At 39.7% G+C, this 18,369-nt stretch overlaps 1 protein-coding gene across 6 annotated transcripts in view; it reads left to right on the top strand.

Moving 5' to 3' along the window:
* Positions 1-18,369, top strand: part of DENND5B (DENN domain containing 5B) — a 195,057-nt gene that overhangs the window by 165,310 nt on the left and 11,378 nt on the right. For all 6 annotated transcript variants that reach the window (XM_043562863.1, XM_043562864.1, XM_043562865.1 and 3 more), the window contains 5 exons: positions 2,922-3,050; positions 6,285-6,406; positions 10,553-10,698; positions 13,258-13,376; positions 14,657-14,844. In XM_043562863.1, coding sequence (XP_043418798.1) covers positions 2,922-3,050; positions 6,285-6,406; positions 10,553-10,698; positions 13,258-13,376; positions 14,657-14,844 — 704 coding nt within the window. The remainder of the gene's footprint in view (positions 1-2,921; positions 3,051-6,284; positions 6,407-10,552; positions 10,699-13,257; positions 13,377-14,656; positions 14,845-18,369) is intronic.

The following is an 18,369-nucleotide window of genomic DNA, read 5'->3' as shown; positions in this document are numbered from 1 at the left end:
TTCTGTGAATTAACAGGATCTATTTTGGAAGTAATACTTGTATAATATTATGCTGAATTCCATTATAGTCATCTATAATAAATTATTCCAATTAAAAGTAGATCCAAATGGCATATAACTACACAGCAAATTTTTAATAGATTTGGATTAGTTTAATAACAAAATGCATATAAATTGTTTTAAAGCATAGAGTTAGATATAGATTCACAAAGCAGCAGAGTTTTTGAGCTCTTACTATGTGCTAGGCCCTATGGGGTACAAAGAAGGCTGCAAGGCTGCTAAGGAATCGTGGGGCTCCTTTTCCCAGGAGCTTTTGTAAGCTGAGAAACATGTACACCAAGAGAAAATGATAAAAGTAATAATAAGCAGTACATGGTAAATGTAAGTTAGACTATAGTGTTTCATAAATTAAAGAGGTCATTGAAGGCTGTGATGGTCATGGAAAGCAATCTAGAAGGAGCTAGGATCTCAAACATGAATAGAATCAAATAGGGAAGCAGGTAATGGAATGCAAAGTCTTATGAGTCAGTTGTCTGGAATGGAACTTTTTTTTAAATTTTTTTTTTTTTCAACGTTTATTTTATTTTTGGGACAGAGAGAGACAGAGCATGAACGGGGGAGGGGCAGAGAGAGAGGGAGACACAGAATCGGAAATAGGCTCCAGGCTCTGAGCCATCAGCCCAGAGCCTGACGCGGGGCTCGAACTCACGGAGCGCGAGATCGTGACCTGGCTGAAGTCGGACGCTTAACCGACTGCGCCACCCAGGCGCCCCTGGAATGGAACTTTTTTGAATAAGAGGATATATTGAGACTGAGGGGTAGTAAGTATAGTCTGCACAGTTCAGACTATATCCTGTGAGTTTTTGAAGGTTCTGGAACAAAGGAATTATATTATGGATGCAGTATTTTAGACAGCTGTTTCCCTGGTGCCAGTGAATAAGATGGGCTTGCAAAGAAGAGTCTGGTGGCCTTGTCTCCCAACCCCCATGCCTCCTCCCAAGAAAAAAACTAGCACAAATTCTTTAATGATGGGAATGCTGATTGCCACCTAAGATAGATTGCATGTTATATATTCCAGTCCTTCTCATTTTCCTTAAACATAGATTGTTTTCCAAATTACAATTATTTTCATTTTGTCATTCTTAACCTACCATGTCTCCAGATTCTTGTTTAAGGCCAACATAAAGCTTATTTTAGTAAATTTTACTGTTTTAGCATAGAAAATACTAAGGAAAAGATTAGACCACATAAGTGCTTATCAGATCTAATGTGGATTCATTTCCAGTGACTACACTTTTTGAATCAACTTTCCTCACTTATGTGAGCTCTGAGTTGACACTGCACTCAACGGGGGTGCCTTGAAAATACTTTAGAACTTTAAGTGGTAAATGCCTGAGCATTTTCCCTTTGTTGCTTTTGGTCAGCTGTGTCATCATTTGGGAAATGTCAGGGTGGAGGAACAGCCAGTGCTTCTTCATTAGGCCCCTACTGGGTTGTCAGGTATCCCACCACTGCCACTACCATCAGTAAGAACCAGGGTCTAAGAGGGGACTTGCCTAATGACAGCTTTCTCCATTCATGACCATGTATACTGGTATTAGCCCTTTAAAAATAAAATAAGTGTGTCATACATTCTGAAAAAACTTCTTAGAGACGAGGTGAGGTTGGCTAAGCCCTACAAAGATGGCAACAGAATTTTCTTTTAACTCTTCGTTTTGACTTGTTTTTAAGCCACCTCTTCAGTGTGTCTGTGTAATGTGATTATAATGCTTTATATCTTATCAAGAGTCTTTGATCGTATATCAGCACTCCGGCTTGAGGGCCTAAATCTTCAGATCCAGGGATTAAGAGAGAGGAAGGGAAGGAGAGAGGGAGAGGGGAAAGATGAAAAAAAGAGGGGGTGCCTGGCTAGGTTGCTCGGTGGAGCATGTGACTCTTGATTTCTGGGTTGTGAGTTTGAGCCCCATGTTGGGTGTAGAAATTACTTTAAAATGAAATCTTTAAAAAAGAGAGGGAGAGAAAGAATATGTGTGTTTTATAGGGAGAATATTCCTTATTTTGAATTATTAGAATCATTAGAGAAAGGGGTGCATTGAAATATTTATTATAGGTAAGATGAGTCATTCTGGACATTAAAAAAAATCAAGGGAAAGGATGGTGGGTCACAATCACAAAAACTTTAATTTAGTGACTCACTGTAGTGGTTTTACAATTACCCTGCCCCTTAGGCCTGCCCTTCCTGCCCAAACTTCTTCCCCTTTAGGAGAAAAACCATTTAGGAAAATAAACTCACGTCCCTCTGAGTATAGCATTGACTTCTATACATACATGTGACATTCAGTTGGAATTTGACCATACAATTTTCAAAGTCTTTTACAAATTTTGAATTTATAAGTGCAGTACAGCTTGTCCTCAAGGGCTATGGAAAGTAAGATTTAGTATTTTCCATACATTTCCAGAAATTACTTGGACCTTGAACTAATTCAATGGATTAAAGTTGTGACAGATATTTAGTTAAACTAGAGACCAATTATTTTGAATAAAAACTTAAATATTCAGCCTTTTTTATTACTTTTATTTTCCTGAGGGTCAGGAATAACCAACTGCCAGCTTATAGGGGTCCATGAGGCTGAAACAAGAACATAATAAAAAATAAAAAATCTGAATAAATGAGTGTTAAATGCTTTATCTGAGGGTGATGTCTGTGCATGCTTGTGTTGTAATGGTGATCCTGATGTCATAATGAATTCATGATTCAGACGGAACCTTTGAAGGATTTAATCAATATAAAGTGCGTATTGCCATTGCTTCTGCTAAGTTTGAAAGAAATATTCTGTGAAAAATGCTGTAATTCTTTAGTTCTCTTCCGGCTCAAGGTTATCCTTAAGATCTACATCTTTGCTGTTGCTACTGTTCTTTAGGCATATTCAAAACATGAGTGAGATCAAGACTGACGTCGGACGAGCTCGGGCATGGATAAGACTGTCTCTAGAAAAGAAGCTCTTGTCCCAGCATCTCAAGCAGTTGCTCTCCAACCAGCCACTCACCAAGTAAGTGATAGCCTCTTAGACATTTCTGCTTCTGTGACCTGTGTGTCTGCAAAGCAGATTGCATTAGCTGACAAACTGGCTTTTTCAGCATGAATTGTTGATTTCTGTGCACCTGCATTCTTTCTTTCCAACAGGCATGTGTTTTGGACACTCCATGGTTTGATTTTACCTGAGAGGGCACACCAGACGTCACAGCCAAAGGCTAGATTGCTCTGTTCTCAATCAGAAAACTAACTAATCCACACAGGCTGACAGTAACATCCAAAAGACAGGTTGAATCTATGTAAACCATTTATATCATATTATAAAGATCACAACAAAACCTGAAGTAGTGGGAAAAAAAAGTCCACATTAACGGGTTTCTTCTGAGAGTCATGCCAGTGCTTCCATTCAATAGTTTAGAGCCAGGAAAACCAATTGAGTACATGTTAGTTAATTGTTAACTGTTTTGATAGGTTTCCCTTTACTGCATCAAGAAACCTTAGATGAAATACATCATCCATATAAGATACACGTTAGAGTTAATTTGAAGGCTGAGGACGTAGTTCTCTAGAGCAAAGGTATGCAAAAAATTCAACAAAGATCTCAAACTTGACAGTGTGTTGGAATCTTATGGTAACAATTCATTCTGTAGTTTTGCATTTGTACACATCAGCATCGGACTGCTTACCATGAGTTTTAATATCCAAAGAATAGATTTAATAAAGAATGCAAAGTGAATTATAGCCTGTGAACCTGATCTTGTACTCTAAAACTGGTTACTCCCCTTACCCATCCCCTCCCATTATAAATCATTCATGGCCACTGTTGCCAAAGTACAAAGAAGAAAATTATAATGATCACTTAAAATCCTACTACATAAAGGTTGGGCACCTGGGGGTGCCTGGCTGGCTTAATAGGTATAGCATGTGATTCTAGATCTCAGGGTCATGAGTTCAAGCCACATATGTGGCATATGGCATAGAGTTTAAGTTTACACACATATGTGGCATATGGCATAGAGTTAAGTTTACATATACATGTATAACATGTATACATGTATAATGTATATGTATTACATGTATATGTATATGTATTATACATTATATATGTACGTATGTATGTATATATGTATGTTGCGTGCCTGGCTGACTCAGTTGGTAGAGCGTGTGACTCTTGATCTCGGCTCAGGTTATGATCTCACCGTTCCTGAGATCAAGCCCCGTGTAGGACTCCATGCTGACAGCACAGAGCCTGCTTGGGATTCTCTCTCTGCCCCTCTCCCTCCCTCTATCTTTCTCTCTCTCTCTCTTTCAAAATAAATAAATAAACATTTTCTACAGTTTAAATAAAAAAAATAAAATTTTAAAAAATGTTAAAAAAGAATAAATTCCTACTGCATAAAGGTAAATCTCAAGTATTTCACATGTTTTCTTCTGTACTTCTATGCATGTTCTCTTACTTAAGATTATACTATATGTATTTAATATACCAAAAAGAAAAAGAAAAAAAAATGAAAGACTAAAGAAATGAAGAAGACAAATGACCAGATACTGTGGATGTAAATAAAGACTTACCTTCATATTCTCATTCAGTCAATATAATTCAAAGAGTAAATATTTGAGCATCAGGCTCTATCCTAGGTGCCAGGGACAGTTTTGAACCAAATATTGTTCTTGCCTTCATGAAACTTATATTTATCATGTGAGGGAGACACATAATAACATCACATAAATGGTGATCATTATGATGAAAAGTCAAATAGGGCAAGGGGATTAAGAAGGGTTTTGAGGGCCACCTAGGTGGCTCGGTTGGTTAAGTGTCTAACTCTTGATCTCAGGGTCGTGCATTCAGGTCCTTTGTTGAGCTCCACACTGGGTTTGGAGCCTACTTAAAAAATTTAAAAAAAAAAAAAAAAAGATCATACTATATGTACAATTCAGTATCCTCCTATTTTTGCTTAGCATTTTATAAACATTTCACTATATTGTAAGAGCATAAGCTCTGAAGACTGAATGCCTTTGTTCAAATACTGCCTTTACTGTTCACTTTTCTAATGACTTTGGACAAGACACTTAACTTTTTTTGTGTCTCTGTTTTCCCCATCTATAAAGTGAGAGTGCTGGTAGACTTACCTCATTGGAGTAGTCATGAGGATTAAATGTATTAATAACTATAAAACACTTGGAAAAGTGCTTAAATGTAAGTGCTTAATAAAAATTATTTACTATTTTTAGTAGTAGTTGTGTTGTTAAAACTCTTTCTAAACTTTTTTTTTTAAGACTTTTTTTTTTTTAATTTTTTTTTTAACTTTTTTTAAATTTATTTTTGAGACAGAGACAGAGCATGAACAGGGGAGGGTCAGAGAGAGGGAGACACAGAATCCGAAACAGGCTCCAGGCTCTGAGCTGTCAGCACAGAGCCCGACGCGGGGCTCGAACTCACAGACTGCGAGATCATGACCTGAGCCGAAGTCGGCCGCTTAACCGACTGAGCCACCCAGGCGCCCCTCCTAAACTTTATTTTTAATGCTCACATAGCATCCCAATGTATGCATATGCCATAATATATCTTTCCTTTTACAAATAACTTTTTTTTTAAGTTTACTTATTTCTTTAGAGAGAGAGCACGTGCACATGCACACACATGCCAGTGGGGGGAGGACAGAAAAAGAGAGGGAGAGAGAATTGCAAGCAGGGTCCTTGGTATCAGTGTGCAGCCGGACAGAGGGCTTGACCTCATGAACCGTGAGATCGTGGACTGAGCCACCCAAGTGCCCCTACAAAATAACATTTTAGTGGTCATTCATGAGTAAATTTTTGCCTATATTTCACATTATGTTCTTAGGACAGAGTTCTAAAAGTAAAATTAATGTGTCAGAGGGTATGACTGGTTTAAAACAATAATTACCAACAAACTACTTGCCTGAAATTTTCAGCCCCATCAGCTGTAAGAATGGCTATTCATTGCACCCACACACACACTCCAACCTGGTCAGTACCAGTTAGCACTTTTTAAATCTTTATTAGTTTGATAGACAAAAATGGATTCATGGAGGTTTTTTCCTTTAATTGCTAGTTAAGTTACAAATGTGTCATTAACCATTTGTATGTGCATTTTTGTAAATTGTCTCTTCTTTCCAGGTGAAAGTTTCTACCTATACTGATTAAGTGAAGGTGTTTATTTTTAATGCAAGACATAATGAAAAGCATGAAAACTATACTATTATTTTGTGCTTGTCTTACCCGTTCCTAGGAAGCTTTATAAGCGTTATGCTTTTCTACGGTGTGAAGAAGAAAGAGAGCAGTTTCTTTACCATCTTCTTTCCCTCAATGCTGTTGACTACTTCTGCTTCACCAGTGTGTTCACCACTATCAGTAAGTCTGGAGAACTGGGTATTATTATTAGGTGAAGAGTTGCTCAGGTGACAAATGGAATAAGAGTTTATACTTTGAAAAGTGAGATATATGGTAGTTCAGTGAGGTAGACACTGTGGATGAGGTGGGCCCCAGACCTCTGTGTTGGAATGAAGGTTGTGCCCCAGCTTCCAGGGGTGCTGTGGGAGGGTGGCCCTCAGCTGTCAACCCCCATGGGGAGTCCTCACCAGAACAAACTACCTTACCCCCAAGATGATCCCTCCTCGCTGGTCAGCCAACATCCTAGGATGATCATAGGGCTGCCCTGGAAATTACCATGGATCAGCTGAGGACTTCACTGTGACTGCATCACAGCTTAACTTCTCTCTCAGCCCATCCTGCTTTCTTCCTCGGGTGGTGATCCCAGGAGGAACATCCTGCATGCAGATTTCTGACAGTCTGCTTCCCAGGAAGCCCAGTCTGCAGTAGGAAATGGGATGGATGTTAAAAAGGAATCTTTTATTAGGGATATCTGACTGGCTCAGTCAGTGGAGCATGCAACTTTTGATCTCAGAGTGATGAGTTCAAGCCCCATGTAGGATCTAGAGCTTTCTTTAAAAAAAAAAAAAAAAAAAAGGAATGTTTTATTAAACAAATGGTCCAGTATCTTACACAAAATACATAAAATTTTTAAAAACCAGCATACTGAAATAAACGTATAGAACTGTGAGCATCATTAAACTTTGATGATTCAGAAAGACTTCAGGACCTTACTGGATGATGTAGGTATATAGAGGGAGGAAATGCTGACTGGAGATGTGTTTCTGATAGAAAGTCGAATTACAGCATTTATTCTGTTCACCATTACTAATTCTTTTTTAAAAAAAAAATATTTGAGAGAGAGAGAGCACAGTGGGGGTAGAAAGGCAGAGGGAGAGAATCTCCATGCTAAGTGTGGAGCCCAGTGTGGGGCTCATTCTTACAACCCTGGGATCGTGACCTAAGCTGAAATCAAGAGTGGTGCGCTCAACCAACTCAGCCACCCAGGCATGCTACCACTGTTTCTAATTCTTATGTGCAGTGGCCCCCCTTCCTCACTTGGAGAATTTTTACTTTGTGTCAGTTAGGAATTGTGTTTAGCTGCAAGAATCAGAAACTTGGAAAACAGTGCTGTAAGAAAATTGGTAGTTTTATATTTCTTACATAATGAGAAGTTTCAGGATAGTCCACAGTATGTTCATAGACCCAGGGTCTTTGTCCCTCTCTTCCTAGACCGTTCTCAGTGGATGCTAGCCATCTCATGGTCATAAGATGGCTGTTCTCAGTCCACCTTCTAACAGGAAGAAGGAAGAGTGCCAAGGAGAAAAGGGTAGAATCTGTGCTAGGAAAACAATTTTCCCCCCAAATCCCAATAATTGTAACATTTCACTAGCCAAAAACTTACAGGTTTTGGCTTTCTACTGTCTGACAGAGGCAGACAAGAAAAAATGGAGTTGAAATGGGTATTGAGCCAACCAGTAATAGCTGTCAACTGTCTGTTAGTATCTAAACTTTCAATCAGTTTAGTAAGTTACTGCTAGTATAAGAAGCTAACAAGGTATATACAGTTTTAAAAGAGAAGAAATAGCAGAGGTAGTTAGGACTCCTAAGATCCTACTTGTATCTATATATTTCATGTAAGTAACTCTTTGAATTTGAGGAATTAAGATCTTCATGAAAGAAATATTTTTAAGTTTGGGACTCCTGGGTGGCTCAGTCAGTTAAGCGTCCTACTCTTGGTTTTGGTTCAGGTTATGATCTCACAGTTCATGGGATCCAGCCCTACGTCAGGCTCTGCACTGACAGCACGGAGCCTGCTTGGGTTTCTTTCTCTCTCTCTCTCTCTCTCTCTCTCTGCCCCTCCCCTGCTAGTGCGCATGTGCACGTGCTCCCTTGCATGCTTGCTCTCTCAAAATAAACAATTTTAAAAAAGAAATAGTTTAAGTTTAATAATATTACTCCTTTGATACTTTACGTAGTCCCTGTTGTGAGTCCGTGGTCTCTGCAGCCACAGAACTGCTGGTCCTAAGCCCCCCCCCCCTTTTTTTTTTTTTTGTAGCTTTTCTAATCCTCTCAGTGAAAGGAATGAGAGAAGCCTCTGGCACCTAAAATAAAGTCTTGCACTAACCTCTTCTGCTTTCAGTTTCAAAACTCATTTGATTCTGATGATTACTAAACCATGAAAGTGTGGCCTTTCCTCTGACATTTTCCTTTCCTTCGGCTAAAATAAAAAGACAGAAAGGGAGGTTTTATTTGCCCAACCTAAAGAAAGTCTTCTATATAAAATTAGGGAAATGAACCGTTTATCCCATTCATTTTCCTCATCTAAGAGTGCATTGAACCGTGAGCTCATTCTCTGAGGCTGTATCTGGGCACCTTGTACAATAAATGTGTGTCATCGGGTGTGTAGATCATTCAAGGAGGGAGGGGTTCTAATACCCCCTCTTATGACTAAATGAGTAGAAATCCCAAGGATGCCAACAAAAATTGTACCTTGCTTAAAAACAAACAAAAACAAACAACTACGGCTCTGAGGGATAAAAATGTGTTAGTGTGTTTGAGCCATCCCCCTTTTTTAAAAGAATGGAGGGAGTGAGTGCTTAATGTCTATTTTGAATTGTCCTACCTTGTTTGAGCAAAAGGCAGTGATAGGACAGTGACATCTAGTGGTGTCCCTTTTGAAGAGCCTTCAGAAGGAAGAGGTTTCACACAGATCTCTTTCCACCTCTTGGTTCTTTCCCCCAGGGCTCCTTGCACGGGAGTCACCTTAATAGCTTTCCAAATTGTGATGTATAGACTTTTATGTCCAGAATCGCATTGTTTATTACTCTTGGCTTTGCATATTGTGCTGTAAAATTGGAATGGGAACATTCTGAAGCATTGTCCAAGAAGATTAGCAACAAAGGGATACAAAGAGACATTCACCCCCTTTTGCATATGAAACCAAATCAGCAACCATGCTCATGTGTACTTGATTTTGGAACAAAATTGAAACATTAAAGCAGGGATGCCTGGCTGGCTCAGCCAGTGAGGTACATGATTCTTGATCTCAGGGTTGTGAGTTTGAGCCCCATGTTGGGTATGGAGACTACTTAAAAATAAAATCTTTCAAAAGACAAAGGAAATAAATAAAATATTAAAGCAGTAAAAATTCTATATAGCAGTCAGTTCTGGTGTTAATGCCTGAGATTGTTTTTTATAAATGTAAAGATTATGGGGGCACCTGGGTGGCTCAGTCGATTAAGCATCTGACTTCGGCTCAGGTCATGATCTTACCATTTGGGGGTTCAAGCCCTGCATCGGCTCACTGCTGTCAGCGCACAGACTGCTTCAGATCCTCTGTCTCCCTCTCTCTCTGTCCCTGCCCTGCTTGTGTTCTCTCTCTCACTCAAAAATAAATAAGCATTTAAAGGAAAAAGGAAAGAAAAGCAAGGTTATATACATCACCACGGTAATACTCTGCATGCCATGCATACCTGGTGACATATATACCATGGAAGCCATCACAAGTGTTGGACTTGTGGTTTATAAACTGGACCTCCTATTTCTAGACTGGAAGAGGTGATCTCCTCTTTTTAAGTACTTCTTGATCATAAAGAACAAACTATCTGTGAAAGCCAACAGAGTCCTTAATAAATATTTGTTATAGCATCAGGAGATTTTTTTTGTAATGTTTATTTATTTTTTTTTTAATTTTTTTTTTCAACGTTTATTTATTTTTGGGACAGAGAGAGACAGAGCATGAATGGGGGAGGGGCAGAGAGAGAGGGAGACACAGAATCGGAAACAGGCTCCAGGCTCTGAGCCATCAGCCCAGAGCCTGACGCGGGGCTCGAACTCCCGGACCGCGAGATCGTGACCTGGCTGAAGTCGGACGCTTAACCGACTGCGCCACCCAGGCGCCCCTGTTTTTGAGAGAGAGAATGCGCCAGTTGGGGAGAGGCACAGAGGATCTGAAGTGGGCTCTGTACTGAGAGCAGAGAGCCCAGTGCAGGGCTCGAACTCATGAACTGTGAGATCATGACCTGAGCTGAAGTCAGATGCTTAACCAACTGAGCCACCTAGGTGCCCCAGTATCATGAGAATTTTATTGTAATTTTTAATTAATTTCAGCATGATTTCTTTCAGTGATTCCCTATAGGTCAGTGATCATCCCCATCAAAAAGCTGAGCAATGCAATCATCACATCGAATCCTTGGATCTGTGTATCAGGGGAGCTAGGAGACACGGGAGTAATGCAGATTCCAAAAAATCTCCTTGAGATGACTTTTGAGGTAAGTTCAGCTAATACCTTTCTTAGCAGAAAATGTCTTACATAGTTCTACACAAGGATTCCAGTTTTGCTTTTTTATTTTTCCTCAAATCAAATAATATAAAGGAGTACTCAAGCATGCAGGATCATTTTTGTGAATATAAACCTAAAGTTTTAAACATAATAATTTGTTTTGTATTTTTACTGCGATTAATTTTAATTATTAGGCTGTATTTTTCTACTTTCAGTGAAATACTTTTGGACTTTGCAAGGTCCTATTCCATGATTCCCAGTGCCTAGCACAGAACCGGGCAAGTAGGGAGCATTCAAGTCCATGCTTTTCCTCTCTTCCTGACTGTCAAGTGCTCCCTGCCTGAACCTGGACAAAAGGACAGGAGAGCTGACATACATCCATGCTTCTGGCTTGTATACCATATGGTGGCATTTATAGATTGATTCTATAAAAATACCTCTCAATATTGTAGTCCATTTTCAGGTCTCACCTGGTGAAGTATTCCCTTATCTCTGAGCCCACATGCAGGTTGATCCTGGCATGCAGGAAGAAGACAAATATGTGCTCTTGTCTCAGGAGGGAAGTAGCACTAACTGTCCTCTTCTATTCTTTATATTCCTTATGGAATAGCAGTTTCCACTCCATCATAACACCCCCAAGAACCTGTTTTGGCCCTGTTTATCTAATGGACTCACAGCCAGCCACCTGTTTATAAAAGATTAAAACCCTTGTCTTTTCTTTGACTAGCAGGTGTGGAACATAAACTCTATATAAGTCCCATCATTATTGTTTCCAGACGCTGTCTCATATCTGTCTCTTTTTCCATCTATCCTGCCACAACTAATTCAGGATGCCATCCTCCCTCACCTGGATTGCTATGATGCCTTCTCTCTCACCTTCATACAAACAAGTGAAGGGCTTTAAGAACTCATAGCTCTGCTGTTCCTAACCATACATAATCAGTTGGGGGGTCTGTGATATTTTATCAGAGTTTAAAAGTCAGATTTTAGGGGCGCCTGGGTGGCTCAGTCGGTTAAGCGTCTGACTTCGGCTCAGGTCATGATCTCACGGTCCGTGAGTTCGAGCCCCGCGTCGGGCTCTGTGCTGCCAGCTCAGAGCCTGGAGCCTGTTTCAGATTCTGTGTCTCCCTCTCTCTGACCCTCCCCCATTCATGCTCTGTCTCTCTCTGTCTCAAAAATAAATAAACATTAAAAAAAAAATTTTTTTTTTTAAATAAATAAATACAAGTCAGATTTTAATTGACATTTATTTTTACTGTCCTGTTATCATTGCTTTCTTTTTTTTTTTTTTAATGTTTTATTTATTCTTGAGAGAAAGAGAGACAGAGCATGAATGAGGGAGGGGCACAGCAAGAGAAGGAGACACAGAAGCCGAAGCAGACTCCAGGCTCTGAGCTGTCAGCACAGAGCCCGATGTGGGGCTCGAACTCAGGAGCCATGAGATCATGACCTGAGCCAAAGTCTCAACCGACTGAGCCACCCAGGCGCCCCTCATTGCTTTCTTTTGTACTTGTCCACCAAGGGCCAGGAAGGACATTAATAACTATACTTGTTTTATGATAGCTTCAAAGACTTCTAGCAGATGAGGTTTGAAGTCAGTTCTGCCTTAGTATTTGTTAGAAACAGAATTATAGCCATGTCAGTGATTTTTTTATATCTATAGTTGTTTTCCTGACCACACTGTAACTGAATCTAAATATCATCCTTGGGGCGCCTGGGTGGCGCAGTCGGTTAAGCGTCCGACTTCAGCCAGGTCACGATCTCGCGGTCCGGGAGTTCGAGCCCCGCGTCGGGCTCTGGGCTGATGGCTCAGAGCCTGGAGCCTGTTTCCAATTCTGTGTCACCCTCTCTCTCTGCCCCTCCCCCGTTCATGCTCTGTCTCTCTCTGTCCCAAAAATAAATAAACGTTGAAAAAAAAAAATTAAAAATAAATAAATAAATAAATAAATAAATAAATATCATCCTTTTGCCACTTCTTTTTTTTTTTTTTTTTTTAACTTTTATTTGTTTTTGAGAGACAGAGAGAGATAGAGCATGAATGGGGGAGGAACAGACAGAGAGGGAGACACAGAACTTGAAACAGGCTCCAGGCTCTGAGCTGTCAGCTCAGAGCCTGATGCAGGGCTCGAACCCACGAACTGTGAGATCATGACCTGAGCCGAAGTCAGACACTCAAACGACTGAGCCACCCAGGCGCCCCTACTTTTGCCACTTCTTGAAATTCTTCTCATCCTAAAGGCACAAGTTCTGAGTTCCCCAGCTAGAGATAATTTTTCCTTTTCCAGTGTTTTTCTAGTACTTGCTTACATCTCTAGTTTGGCACCTTGTACAGTCCCCTCATTTGATAGTTAATGTCCATATGTCTCCTCTCTCAATAGATGGGATACCTTAGATGTGAATATATTTCTCTAGTGCAAAGCACAGCCCATTATGCAGGATGGGTCCTCTGTAATTATTAAATTAGATGGGACCAAAGTGCCATCACTGAAGCTAAGAGGTAGCGGCGGTAAGATCAGGCACTGAATAACCTGTGGTCCTGTTCCTACAGTGCCAGAACTTGGGGAAGCTGACCACTGTTCAGATTGGTCACGATAACTCAGGACTGTTAGCCAAATGGCTAGTGGATTGTGTCATGGTCAGAAATGAGATCACAGGACATACTTACAGGTAAGTAAATGTCCTTGGGAGATCAGAACTCTTTGAGATTCTTTAGACAAGAAGAGGTTTAAGAATTGTTTTCTTTCTAAAGCTTTCTCCCTGCCTTCTGAATTTTAGTTTAGTTTTTTGGGTTGTTTGGTTTTGCTTTTGTTTATGGAATACAAAATTGCCCCCCAAAAAAACTTGTAAAAAAATTATGTTTGCTGTTAATGCTTAGTCCACAAGTGTTGGCAAAGAGTGATCTCTAATTAAAAAAAAAAAAAGAAGGTTGAAGTAATTCATTTAGTAAAAAGGAAAGGATCTTTTCGACTCTACTAGTTACAGCTGGCACTCCTCTTTGGAAGTACTCTCCTCTTTTCTCCTATAACTGAACTCCCAAATTAACTTCCAGTTTGAAAATATTCTTCTCAGGGGCGCCTGGGTGGCGCAGTCGGTTAAGCGTCCGACTTCAGCCAGGTCACGATCTCGCGGTCTGTGAGTTCGAGCCCCGCGTCAGGCTCTGGGCTGATGGCTCGGAGCCTGGAGCCTGTTTCCGATTCTGTGTCTCCTTCTCTCTCTGACCCTCCCCCGTTCATGCTCTGTCTCTCTCTGTCCCAAAAATAAATAAACGTTGAAAAAAAAAAAAAATTTAAAAAAAAAAAAAAAGAAAAGAAAATATTCTTCTCAGAAGATCTAAGCACAGGATTTTAATATAGACTAGGTATGCGAAAATATTGAATCATTTTAATTTGGTTTAGTGCAATAACAATTTGTGGCTATATAAGAGAGAATGTCTTTATTTTTCAGAGATTCATACTGAAGTGTTTTTAGGAATGAAATGTCCTTATATGCACAATGTACTTTAAAATACTTCAACAAAAAAATAGAGGCGCCTGGGTGGCTCAGTCAGTTAAGCATCTGACTTCCACTCAGGTCATGATCTCACATAGAGCCCCGAATCGGGCTCTGCGCTGAAGCTCAGAGGCTGGAGCTTACTTGGGATTCTGTCTCCCTCTCTCTCTATGCCTCTCCCCCACTCACACTGTCTCAAAATAAATAAACATTTTTAAATACTTCAACAAAAAATAAAAAGAAGCATATGGCCAATCATTAAGTCTAGGTGATAAGAATATGGGTATCTCCTATACTATTCTCTCTACCTTGCTGTGTGTTTGAAATCTTAAAACATAAATTTAAAAAACAATCCATAGGCACTAAAATGATGGGTTTCACCCATGATGCCATTTAAAGAATTCTGATTAAACTAGTAAAGTACTGGTGATTGAGAAGTTGTTTTTCTGACCTACAAGGTTCCCATGTGGACGATGGTTAGGGAAAGGCATTGATGACGGAAGCCTGGAGAGAATCCTTATTGGGGAATTAATGACCTCAGTGGCTGATGAGGATCTGGTAAAGCAGTGTCGGACTCCACCCCAGCAGAAATCCCCCACCTCAGCTCGGAGACTGAGCATCACTTCACTGACAGGAAAAACCACCAGTAAGTACTGTCCTTGTTAAATTTTCAGTGTGCCTCAGGTGTTGCAGGCATCATCTGGGGCCATTTTGCAGGAAACTGTTGCATTAATGAATTGTGGTAAGATTAAAAAGAAGAAAGCTGAAGAAAATTAATTTGGGCGAATGGAACTTAAAAGACAGGAGGGGAGAGAAAAGGGAAAAAATAAGGGAAGAATTAATAAATAATTAAAGGCCTGAAGAATTTAGGTTTAAAAACTGCGTGCTCTGTTCTAATTAAGCTATAAAAATATGAATAAATAATATTTTTACTGAAACTTAAAGGAGGAGGGGCATCTGGCTGGCTCAGTCAGTAGAGTATATGACTCTTGATCTTGGAGTTCAAGCCCTATGTTGGGGGTAGATTGTACTTTGGGGGAGAAAAAGGTAGCTGGGGCACCTGGGTAGCTCATTTGGTTAAGCATCTGACTCTTGATCTCATCTCAGGTCTTGATCTCATGGTTGTGAGTTCAGGCTCCAAGTTGGGCTCAAAGCTGAGCATGAAGCCTACTTAAAAAAAAAAAAAAAAAAACCCTAAATGAGGAATAAAGATAGCTTATATTACAGTATTCCCAGAGAGCCGTATCTAGCTATCCAGAGCCCGTTGTTCTAAGAGAAAAATATAAAAATTCCTCTCCTTACCCCCATCGTCCTACAGAAATGATAAAATATGTAAAGGAGTGATTTCTATGGACAGGTTGCTGTGCTTATATGCCATTTTTAATAGTACCATAAACTTCTAATTTATGCTAATGTGGGCTTTACTAGGCTGAATAATGTCTCCCAAGGGTATTAGATCCTAATCCAAAATCAGTAACGTTACTTTTTTTGAAAAAATCTTTTCAATTATTAAGTTAAGGATCTTGGGATGGGAAGATTATTCTGGATTATCTGAATGGGCCCTAAGTACAGTCACATATATTCTTATAAGAGGGAGGCAGACAGAAATTAGAAACACACAAGAGAAGACAGTATCGGCAGAGATTGGAGTGATAACAGCCACAAGCCACAGAATGACAGCAGCTACCAGAAGCTTGAAGACGTGAGCATACTCTTCCATAGAGCCTCCAGAGGGAGTGTGGCCCTGCCCTGATTTCTGCCTGGTGATAATTTCTGACTTCTGGACCTCCAGAACTATGACAGAATAGATTTCTGTTGTTTTAAGTCACCAAGTTTGCGATAATCTATTATAGCAGCCACAAAAAACTAATACAGAGGCAGTATGATTTAATGAAAAATTACGGAAGTTTATCAGTGAAGTGGTTTTATTTTAGCCATAGACAATAAAACCATAAGTAGAATAACAAGGGTACCTGAGAGGTCCTTAGTTTACTTAACAAAGAAGTTTCCCTAGATGTTTTTAGTCCCTATCCATTTATTAGCACATAGTGATATATTAATATTAGAATGATATAGTCTAAAAATCCCCCTTATTCTTTCTCAAATTATTCCCCTGATTCATAATTCCTTGTTGCCTTCAGAAGTAAAATTCACACCACACACACTGGAAAAACAAAAATTACAAAGACTGATAATACCAAATATTGGTGAGGATGGAGAGCAGTGGAATGCTTGGACATTGCTAGTGAGAATGCAAAAGAAAAACAGTTTGGCAGTTTCTTATAAAGACATACATACACTTAGCATACACTTGACACAGAATCCCACTCCTGAATATTTACTGGAGAGAAATGAATACATGTATCTACACTAAGACTTGTATTCAGATGTCCCTGGGAGCTTTATTCATAATAGCCAAGATGGAAACAACACCAAAATCCACCACCTGGGGAGTGGATAAGCAGAATGTGCTACATGTATTCAGTGGGGTACTAGTTGGCAATATATAAAAACGAGCAAACTGTTGATACATCTAACAACATGGGTAAAACTCAGAAGCATTATACTAAGTAAGTGAAAGAGAACAGACACAAAAGGCTAGATCCTATACGGTTCCATTTATATTAAGTTCTAGAAAAGGCAGTATAATAATGATAGAAAGCAGAACAGCAGTTGCTAGGAGATAAGAGCTGGGGAAGGGGATTGATGGAAAAGGACACAGGGGAACCTTTTGGGTTGATGGAGCTTTTCTATGTTATGATTGTGGTGGTTGCATGACTATACATCTGTCAAAGCTCATCAAATTGCACACTTAAAATTGGCAAATTTATTGTATGTAATCTTAAATTGACTTAAAAGACTGATCTTAAAAGATTTCAGTTCAGCCTATCCTAATTATTACAATGTCTAAAATAGTCCCAGTTTTATGGGGTATTATTGTTTTGAGAGGTCTTATCCTCTACTTTTGGTCATATTTTCTTTTCCTTACTCAATAAGTAGAAAATTTTAAATAACCTGAAATTCAGAGATGGGAAACTGGCATTTTCTCACCGTGTGTGCAAGGTGATATTTAGAGAACTAAAAGTTTTAAATCAATTTTAAAATATTACTGAATAGAGGCACCTGGCTGGTTCAGTCATTGTATCATGCAGTTCTGGATCTTGGCGTTGTAAGTTCCAGCGCCATGTTGGGTGTAGAGATTACTAAAAAATAAAATCTTTATGGGCCCCAGCGTGGCTCAGTTGGTTAAGCATTCCTCTCTTGATTTCAGCTGAGATCATGATCTCATGGTTCGTGAGATTGAGCCCCGAGTTAGGCTCTGTGCTGATAGTACAGAGCCTGCTTGGGATTCTCTATCCCTCTCTCTCAAAAAGAAATAAATAAACATTTAAAAAAATAAAATAAAATGGGGCACCTGGGTGGCTCAGTTGATCAAGTGTCCCAACTTCAGTTCAGGTCATGATCTCATGGTTGGTGGGTTCAAGCCCTGCATCGGGCTCTGCACTGACAGTGTGGAACATGCTTGGGATTCCCTTTCTCCCTCCCTCTCAGCCCCTCCCTTGCTTGTGAGCTCTCTCTCTTTCTCTCTCTCTCTCTCAAATAAATAAACTTAAAAATAATAAAATAAAATAAAGTCTTTAAAAATAAAATACTATTGATTAGTACAGGGCTATTTTATAATGAATGAAAGTTTTCAAAATAGGGGCACCTGGGTGGATCGGTCAGTTAAGCATCCGACTCTTGATTTCAGCTAAAGTCACCATTCATTTCAGAGATCACTGTTAATGAGTTTATTTTTTTTTTTTAATTTTTTTTTTTTCAACGTTTATTTCTGGGACAGAGAGAGACAGAGCATGAACGGAGGAGGGGCAGAGAGAGAGGGAGACACAGAATCCGAAACAGGCTCCAGGCTCCGAGCCATCAGCCCAGAGCCTGACGCAGGGCTCGAACTCACGGACCGCGAGATCATGACCTGGCTGAAGTCGGACGCTTAACCGACTGCGCCACCCAGGCGCCCCACTGTTAATGAGTTTAAGCCCTGCACTGGGCTCTGCACTGATAGTGCAGAATCCAAGCCTACTTGGGATTCTCTCTCCCTCCTTCTCTCTCTGCCCCTCCCCTACTCATTCTCTTTCTCAAAATAAATAAATAATAAATAAAAATAAAATAA

The sequence above is a fragment of the Prionailurus bengalensis genome, chromosome B4 (assembly GCF_016509475.1).
Source record: "Prionailurus bengalensis isolate Pbe53 chromosome B4, Fcat_Pben_1.1_paternal_pri, whole genome shotgun sequence".
In the NCBI taxonomy this organism is placed as follows: Eukaryota; Metazoa; Chordata; class Mammalia; order Carnivora; family Felidae; genus Prionailurus; species Prionailurus bengalensis.
This window is presented reverse-complemented; position numbering and strand designations above follow the sequence as displayed.